Source organism: Gorilla gorilla, chromosome 5 (assembly GCF_029281585.2).
Source record: "Gorilla gorilla gorilla isolate KB3781 chromosome 5, NHGRI_mGorGor1-v2.1_pri, whole genome shotgun sequence".
Taxonomy (NCBI): domain Eukaryota; kingdom Metazoa; phylum Chordata; class Mammalia; order Primates; family Hominidae; genus Gorilla; species Gorilla gorilla.
The window spans coordinates 111,393,285-111,402,833 of record NC_073229.2 but is presented as its reverse complement, the minus strand read 5'-3'; the positions used below and the strand labels follow the sequence as shown (position 1 = coordinate 111,402,833).

Here is a 9,549-nt window from a genome sequence, read left to right as displayed (position 1 = left end):
ACTACAAAGAAAGCTGAGGCAGAAGGATTGCTTGAAATTGGGAATTCGAGGCTGCAGTAAGCTAGGATTGCACACTGCACTCCAGCCTGGGCAACACAGCAAGACCCTGTCTCTTAAAAATAATAATAAAAAAATAAAAAATGACAGGGAAGATGAAAACTGGGAAGGAAGTGGGACCATATGGGTGTCTCTTGATTTCATATAAACTTGTATATGTTATACTATTCCTAGATAGATCTGTGCCTTAAAACTTGTACAGTAAAACATCTGCATCTCTGTTACATGCCTTAAGGGGCTGCTAATGGTGAACAATTAGGCCACTCCTCTATTACGATATGCAAGAAAGAAAAAAATCACCTGTGGTCTGTGAAGCTGCATACTACACACAGAAAGACACAAAGAAAGAAGTCTGGGAGGAATTAAGGGCCAAGTAAACCATAAAGATGATTAAAAGTAATACTGAAGGCACATATAATAATGTCAGAAGAACTGGTACAAGTTCTTACTGGTGAAAGTTCTGAAAAGCGGTGTGATTACTCAGAAATTCAGGAAATGATGGAGAAATTTTAAAAAAGGATTAAGAGAGGCCCGGTGTGGTGGCTCATGCCTGTTAATCCCTGCACTTTGGGAGGCTGAGGCAGGTGGATCATGTGAGGTCAGAAGTTTGAGACCAGCCTGGCCAACATGATGAAACCCAGTCTCTACCAAAAATACAAAAAATTAGCCAGGCGTGGTGGCGGGCACCTGTAATCCCAGCTACTGAGGAGGTTAAGGCAGGAGAATCACTTGAACATGGGAGGCGGAGGTTGCAGTGAGCCGAGACTGCGCCACTGCACTCCAGCCTGGGCAACGAGAGCAAAACAACGACTCAAAAAACAAAAAACAAAAAACAAAACAAACAACAAACAGGATTCAGAGAATGAAGGATTTCTGGATGAAGGGTATCTGTCTTGCAGAACATAACTATTTTATATCATATGGATACTGAGCCTTTTCTCCAGGAATGGCAAAAGCTGATTAAAGAATTCTACTTATTGCTCACAAGACACATCTAAAATTATTTAAAAGGGGAATTCCACTGACATTCTATTCTAATCCAGTCTGCAACTAAATTCAAAGGTTCATTTTGATTCATTAAGGGTGAGGAGCCTCAATAAATTTGCTTTAAAAACATTTTCATGTTATAATTAAACCTGAAACCTTTACATTAATGCCAATGAAACAAAAGAAACTATATTTTACAATTTTTTTTCCTTCTGACCTTTCATGTGTGTACTTGAAAATAAGTGAACAGGCAATATTCAAATCATAAACTGCCTATACAGCAGGTAAGTTTTAAAAGTTGAATTAGAATTCACAACAATTTTCTATAAAGACAATGTAATTAAGTGATTTGCCCATAAAAATCTATTTAATTCATAACAGTTAATCATAAATACTAATAGCACAAGCTTAAATTGATGAGTCACAGGAACAGAAAGCTAAGTGACATTAATTCAGAGGAGGAACAGAAACTCAATCCCTTTCCAGGAAAAGAACAGCACCAGGTAAGTTCTGGAAAACAGAAAGGTTTGTCTTTTGTACCCTCTTCCCATTGCCTTTTCTGTTCTTTTCCTCTGGCTGCCTAGTATCCTTGACCTAAAGCCACCCAAGGCTTGCATGTTGCTTTTAGTTTCCCATGTAACATCCCATTCAGTTCTTCCCTGCCCACTCATAACATCATGCTTTACCCTGTTTTAAAACTCTTTAAATAATTACCATGTATTTCAGAATAAAATATAAACCTTAGTGTGGAATACGAAAAGGACTTCACAGTCTGACCACTGCCTCATCTGTTCTAGTTTCCTCTTTTATCTTTCCCTCTACTCAAACAACTGAGCTACCTGTAGTTCCCCAAATATTCCATTCTCTCATTTGTCTTGATACTACTTTATGTGTTTTTTTTCTGTGACTAGGAACACTCTCTCCTCCCTCTTTAGCCATTACTAAGTGAGTAACGAAAATAGACAAGTGGGTTATTATGGCCCACTTCTTTTATTCATTCAGCACCTACTTTATACCAGGCACTGCACTAAGCAATGTACCCTCACTGGATATTCAAGATTCCACTCTAGTAGAAAGACCCATATAATATTGCTACTGGTTTTGAGCTTCCATCAACAGACTACAAAATCCTTAAAGGCAGGGATGTATTTTTCAACTCTTAAACCTCAAGGAGTCTAGGGAAGAGTATACTATATAAACAAAAAGATCCCAAGCCATCTGCTCCAATTCCTTTGCAGATCTCAATTAGGATTTAAGACATTAATTACAGTTGTCCTTTAGAATCTGGGGGCACTGGTTCCAGGATTCCTGTGGATACCAAAATCCACAATGCTCAAGTCCCTTATATAAAATGGCATAGTATTTGCATACAAACTATGGACATCTTCTCACATAATTTAATTCATCTCTGTATTACTTATAATACCTAATACAATGGCTACATATTACTTCATTTGCATAGATTCAATACAGTACACTTGTGGCAAATTCAAGTTTTGCTTTTTGGAACTCTATAGAATTTTTTTTCCTTTTCTTTTTTGAGACAGGGTCTCACTTTGTCACCCAGGCTGAAGTGCAGTGGAGTGAACCTGGCTCAGTGGCATGATCTTGGCTCACTGCAATTTCTGCCTCCCAGGCTCAAGTGATCCTCCCATCTCAGCCTCCTGAGTAGCTGGGATTACAGGCACACACCACTATGTTTGGCTAATTTTTTTTTTTTGGTAGAGATCAGGTTTCACTGTTTTACCCAGGCTGGCTCAAACTCCTGGGTTTAAGCCTTCCAAGGTGCTGGAATTACAGGTGAGCCATCACACCTGGCCCCTGAATATTTTCAATCAGTAGGTGGTTGAATCCACTGATGTGGAACCTATGAATATGGAGGGCCAACTGTATTTTAAATTAACACATGAGTAGCTGGTTGATAGTCTTCAATTCCTGGAGTTTCTTTTTTGTTTTTGTTTTTTTTTAAGGGTTACCAGTTGGCTGGGTACAGTGGCTCACGCCTATAATCCTAGCACTTTGGGAGGCTGAGGCGGGCGGATCACCTGAGGTCAGGAGTTCGAGACCAGCCTGGCAAACAAAGTAAAACCCTGTCTCTACTAAAAATACAAAAATTAGCTGGGCATGGTGGCGTCCGCCTGTAATCCTGGCTACTCAAGAGGCTGAGGCACGAGAATCGCTTGTACCTAAGAGATGGAGGTTGTAGTGAGCCGAGATTGCACCACTGCACTGCAGCCTGGGCAACAGAGGGAGACTCCATAACAAAAAGAAAAAAAAAGGTTACCAGTTAATTCAAATCACTACATCGAGGTTAACCTCTATATGGAAAATGAAGAGAGTTATTACACCAGAATCTAATCACTATAGCTTAACTTTAAGGTCTCTTCAGTCCTAAAATAATAATCATCTATGATTCTAGTTTTAAGATAAAACCTCTGCTTGATCAGATTTCAGAAAGTAGAAAAAAAAAGGGAAAAACATTTCATGCAACAAGAAGCAAGGTTTTTGGACACAGCAATTACCATGGTGCATACTATCCCTGTCAAGAAGGCTGCTGCGAAGGTCATGTGTGGTGGCTCATACCTGTAATCCCACCACTTTGGAAGGCCAAGGCACGGAGAATTACTTGAGCCCAGGAGTTGGAGATAAATCTGGGCAATATAGTGAGACCCCATCTCTATAAAAAATAAAAAAATTAGCCAAGTGTGATGGTACACACCTGTAGTCCCAGCTACTTAGGGGGCTGAGGTGACAGCATTGCTCAAGCCTGGGAAGTTGAGGCTGCAGTGAGCTGTGATTGCAGCATTGCACTCCAGTCTGGATGACAGAGTAAGACTCTCTCAAAAACCAACGAACCAACAAAAGCAACAACAGAGAAGAAGGCTGCTGCCATTGCCAACTTCCAAAGCTATTCATACTTTTAACTGCTTTTTTATATACTCTAATTCTGAACCCAAACTCTCTGGAATAGTGTTACCCAACAGAACTATTAGTGATAACGGGAATGTTCTATATCTGTGCTGTCCAGTAGGATTGCCACTAGCAACATGGAGCTACTCAGCAACTAAAATGTGACTACCATAATGGACAATGCAGCTCTTGTCCAGTATTTTGCACCCCATCCTCTGGCCCACCATGGTCTCTTTATGAGTAGTGAGTAAGACTGAAGAAGGATGGTCACTTTTACCTAACCTCCTCGATTCATCTGATTTAATAATGAAACCTATGGTGATTAAGGTCAATTGCAAGTCAAGATTTATACCCAGTTTGGCTTCTAGTTCCAAGTTCTTTCTACTCTACTCTGTCATGCTGCTCTTTATAAGTTAGTGGTGCAACCTATGATTTAAAACTGCATAGTAGTTTCATAGGAAATTTATTATTGGCCCCTTTCAGGTTTTTGTTTGTTTTGTTTTGGAGACAGGGTCTTGCTGTGTTGCCCAGGCTGGTCTTGAAATCTGCGGCTCAAGTGATCCTCTAGCCTCAGCTTCCCAACTAGCCTGGGACTCAGGCATGCACTCCCATGCCCAGCTACTTTATTTTTTAACTGCAGCACCACAATATATAAATGAAAAATCAGGACAAGTTAACAAGGTTGACAGAGGAAAAACTGGAAAGCAGGATTCATTCATATTCTTTCCTCCTGAAAATGAAATTATTTTTAGGAGAGAAAAATGAAGATACATCTAAGACTTACTGACCAATGACAGATTTTAAAAGGTACTTATAAAGAGGGATAGGGAAGTATCTTTTGGTCTTTCCTTTCAAAAACAATTAAAAAACAAATAAAAAATTCATTTAAAAATACTTCTTGTTATCATGCTGCATCTCAGTTTTTAGATTCTACACAATGGTAGCACCTTTGGAAGGTGTTTTCTGTGTACATTTACATGGAAACCAACTGCATTTCTACAAAGGTTACTATAAGAAAATCAGTAACTTTATGAAACTTGAGTTCTGATTTATTAATACTTAATAGTAAAAAATAACTGGAAGCACATATACAACCTCTGTTCATCAACTCCCTCTTCAGTTGTGTCTAATCTGTATAATTCATCTGCTAAAATTTTCATTTCGATAACTATGTATGTTTATTTCCAAACGTTCTTTTGACTCTTTTTACGATCTGCTTGGTCATTTTGATACTGTCTTTCTCATACTTTAATTCCTAAATTTTAAGTGTTTAAATACATATACTTCCTAGATTTTTCCATAATTATATTATTTAAAGTATTAGGCAAGTAATCCTATTATTCCTTTGCTGAAAATCACTCAGGTCAGATAGTTTTGTATGTTTATAAATCTTAATGGTGAACTCATGTTAAGCAGGGCTTTATGAGACGCCTGTGTTGACAATATGTCCCTCCTAAAGCAGTTCTGCATTTTCTTCTGCAGGAATCTTAGGTATTCATCCTCACCTTCTTAAACATTAACTTACTTGGCATACGGATTTCTGAACTACACAGCTAGGGTAAATGTGGCTCCCAAATCTGTATGAGGGTAGACTTGTAGTTATAACTTCCTAAAGATTTTCCTCCTCTGACCCAGAGTCCAGTTGGACATACCTAAAATTCCCTACCATCCATCTGTGTTAGACGGTATTATTTTTCTAGTCTACCTTTTCAATAAAATTACAGTACTTCACAGGTTCCAGCTTCGTGTAGTGATTGTGCATGCATGCATGCACGTGCGTGCGCATGTGTGTGTGTGTGTTGCGGGTGGCAGGGGGCGGTGGTGAGGGAGTGGTTGTTTCAGATCTACCTACCCAAGTAGACAAGTAGAGCTGGCCAAGGTCTTTTTTTTTTTTTAAGACCAAGTCTCGCTCTGTTTCCCAGGCTGAGTGCAGTGGTATAATCTTGGCTCACTGTAACCTCTGGCTCACTGTAACCTCCACCTCCTGGGCTCAAGCGATTCCTGTGTCTCAGCTTCCAGAGTAGCTGGGACTACAGGCACCTGCCACCATGAACAGCTAATTTTCTTTATTTTTAGTAGAGCATGGTTTTGCCATGTTGGCCAGGCTGGTCTTGAACTTCTGGGCTTATGTGATCCACTCGACTTGGCCTCCCAAAATGCTGGGATTACAGGCGTGAGCCACCATGTCCGTCCGGCCTGCTTTTTGTTTTTGAGACAGGATCTTGCTTGTCACCCAGGCTGGAACGCAGTGGTGCAATCTCGGCTCACCGTAATCGCTGCCTCTGAGGTTCAAGCCATCCTCCCACCTCAGCAGGGACTATAGGCAGGCGCCACCAATTCTGGCTAATTTTTGTACTTACTTTAGTAGAGATGGGGTTTCATCATGTTGGCCAGGCTGATCTCAAACTTCTGACCTCAAGTCATCCGCCCACCTCGGCCTCCCAAAGTACTGGGACTATGGATGTGAGCAGCCTGGCCTGGCCCAGGATCTTATATCCGTATAGCTATCTCCTGTCCCTGTGTAGATATCAAACTTCCAACTACTTAGTTACTGCAAGAAGCAACATATCCCAATCTCCAGGTTAGGTGAGACTCAGCATCAGTTCAAGCTTTCTGTTCCCGTTTTTAGGTTTTACCTTTTGAGCCCAAATATTCCTGCAATCTCAGCTACTATACACTAAAAAAGATGTTTGTTTTATTTTATCACGTATTTGTGGCTGTTTGTAAAATTTCAGATAATGTAATCTTCCCTTCTGCTAGCAGAGGAACCTAGCACTATGTATTTTTCTTTATACTTTTTAAATTTCTTTTTTTGTTCGTTTGTTTGTTTGTTTGAGATGGAGTCTCGCTCTGTTGCCCAGGCTCGAGTGCAGAGGCGCGATCTCAGCTCACTGCAACCTCCGCCTCCCGGGTTCAAGCAATTCTACTGCCTCAGCCTCCTGAGTAGCTGGGATTACAGGTGCACGCCACCACACCTGGCTAATTTTTGTATTTTTAGTAGAGACAGGGTTTCACTATATTGGCCAGGTTGGTCTCGAACTCCTGACCTTGTGATCCGCCTGCCTTGGCTTCCCAAAGTGCTGGGATTACAGGCATGAGCCATTACGCCCAGCCTACTTTTTAAATTTCTATAGCCAAATTATCAAAGTAGTATAACCCCTAGAACCAAAACAGAAGAATGATATAATTTAAGTATTACATATTACTTTTCTTCTGGCTAAGAACAAGTCCCTGGATCTCAACTACATTTTTAAGTTTTTCTGTATCAAATATCTTAAAGGACTAACAAGAAAATGTTCAAAGGACTAACTGAAAAAATTTAAAAATCACTGAAAAGGGTGCCAAAATCATAAAAGTTATAGTCTTTTATTAATGATAATGTACACATTTTAACCTTAAAAATATTCTGATTATTCTTACCTCTGAATTAATAACTTTAATCAGGAAGAAAATGTGATATACTGTTTTCGTTAACAAAGAAAGTTGACGACACCTCTCAAGGTACACTTGTATAGATGGTTCTACTCTTTGTTGTAATTTACTCCAAAAGAGAGTAAGTTCCCTTAAAAAAAAAAAAAGTTATAATAAGAAAAGTTGGAGCAGTAAGGTAATAATCATGGACATCAGTCCAGTCATTACATTTGAAATTAAAACTGGTTTTATATTCCAATCCTATATGCATGCTTAAGTTAAAATGCAAGAAAACAGATCCCAATTTTCTAAATACCAAATAAAATCAGAATATGATTTATCATTTTATTAATTAATATTTTTCAGTCCCAGAGAAGCACTACCTTTTACTAGGAAAGCATCTAACATTTTTTTTTTTTCTGAGACAGTCTCACTGTCACCCAGGCTGAAGTGCAGTGACGCAATCTCGGCTCACTGCAACCTTGCCACCCGGGTTCAAGCGATTCTTGTGCCTCAGCCTCCTGAGTAGCTGGGATTACAAGTGTGCACTGCCATGCCTGGTTAATTTTTGTATTTTTAGTAGAGATGGGGTTTCACCATGTTGGCCAGGCTGGTCTCAAACTCCTGACCTCAGGTGATCCGCCCACCTCGGCCACCCACAGTGCTGGGATTACAGGCATGAGCCACTGTGCCCGGGAACAAGTTTTACAGATGATAACTTTGAGCCACATGTGAACTTTATGTAATAAGAAAGCTCAAGATATGTGTGTGTACGTATATATGTGTGTGCGTGTGTATATATAATATATATATATATAAAATCAATGACATGATTTTTAAACAGCATTTCTCTTTTATCTTCTAACAAATTTAAAATGGACAATAAGGTTATTATTATTAGATGAATATAAGAACCAATGATGACAAAAAACCCAGAAGAAACCAATCTGTACCACAGTAATTTCCCAGTTGATTTACTGGCTTTCCAGTTGATTTTCTGTCTGAACTCTGTACTACTACTTCTTTGCCCAACTCTGCCCTCACTACTGAGTCGTCAATCAACTCACAACTGCTTATCTTCAACAGTGTTTCTTAAACATAAACTTCTATGTTGCCCTTCAAGAACTTATAATGGACTGCTTTTGCTTAGCATATGAAACTCAGCTTTTGATGCCTTTGTAAAAACCAACATAACACATTAATTTCTTAGTCATCACTGATTTTCATGCTAGTATAACTAGAAAACCTATTACACTTGTCCTGGATAAATATTTCTTATTTATTCTCCCTTCAGAATCTTTCTGCCTTTCACACCAAGCCTCTCTGTATTGCATATACTATTTTTCCTTCATAATGAGGCTCAATGCTCAGAAATCCTTTATAAGCTTCAATCTTTATTGATTACACAACCATTGATTTACCTTGCCTGTTCTATTATTCATTTGTATGCTGTCATTTGGTAAATATTCTTAAATGTTGGAATTTTATAAATCAAATTTTCTTATGTATTCCCATAATATCAACACAACACTGAAGACTAATAGTGCTGTTGACTGACCAGATAAATTGTCAGTGCTAGCTAAAGCTAATTTAAGGCAGCTGATCTTCAGTTTTTACATTAACTGAAACCAAGATCTCTGTTTCCTGTAGCCTCCCAAAGGATTACACATAACAAGCTATGCCCAACTGAAAATGTACCATAAAAAGAAATGTATTGCTTACATATCTAAAAAAATGTTATGGTGGCATTAGACAAAACAAGTCTTTCTTTCACTTTCTAACACTTAAAAATTTCCTGACCAAAGATAATTACTGGTATGCATGCTAAGGAATTGTGTGGCCTTTAATACACAAAGTTTTGAGTTGTAACAACTACTCGATAATAAGTTTGCACAGCATGTAATATCTAAATATAAGCCTTTTGTCTTAAAAAGATTTTAAATTATGTTCCTAAGTTATATGAATTCTCACAGACTATTTTGCAAAGATCAACTCACCAAGCGCAGTACATATCTCCTTGTTGGAGCTGACGTGACAAAAATGCAGTACACAAAACAAGAGCGCTTTTTTCATCACCCTCAGATTCTAAGTTACAGATCATTTCCAGTGCATCTTTGCAATCAACTTCTGAAATCTAAAGAAAAAGCCAATAGAAATATGCCACAAAATGGTTTTATATTAGAA

The 9,549-nt window shown here is 38.7% G+C and overlaps 1 protein-coding gene across 6 annotated transcripts in view; it reads right to left on the bottom strand.

Moving 5' to 3' along the window:
• ZNF292 (zinc finger protein 292) overlaps positions 1 to 9,549 on the bottom strand; it is a 111,823-nt gene that overhangs the window by 10,446 nt on the left and 91,828 nt on the right. For all 6 annotated transcript variants that reach the window (XM_031012230.3, XM_055391150.2, XM_055391151.2 and 3 more), the window contains 2 exons: positions 9,363 to 9,499; positions 7,375 to 7,516 (listed from right to left, as the gene is read on the bottom strand). In XM_031012230.3, the coding sequence (XP_030868090.2) occupies positions 7,375 to 7,516; positions 9,363 to 9,499 (279 nt within the window). The remainder of the gene's footprint in view (positions 1 to 7,374; positions 7,517 to 9,362; positions 9,500 to 9,549) is intronic.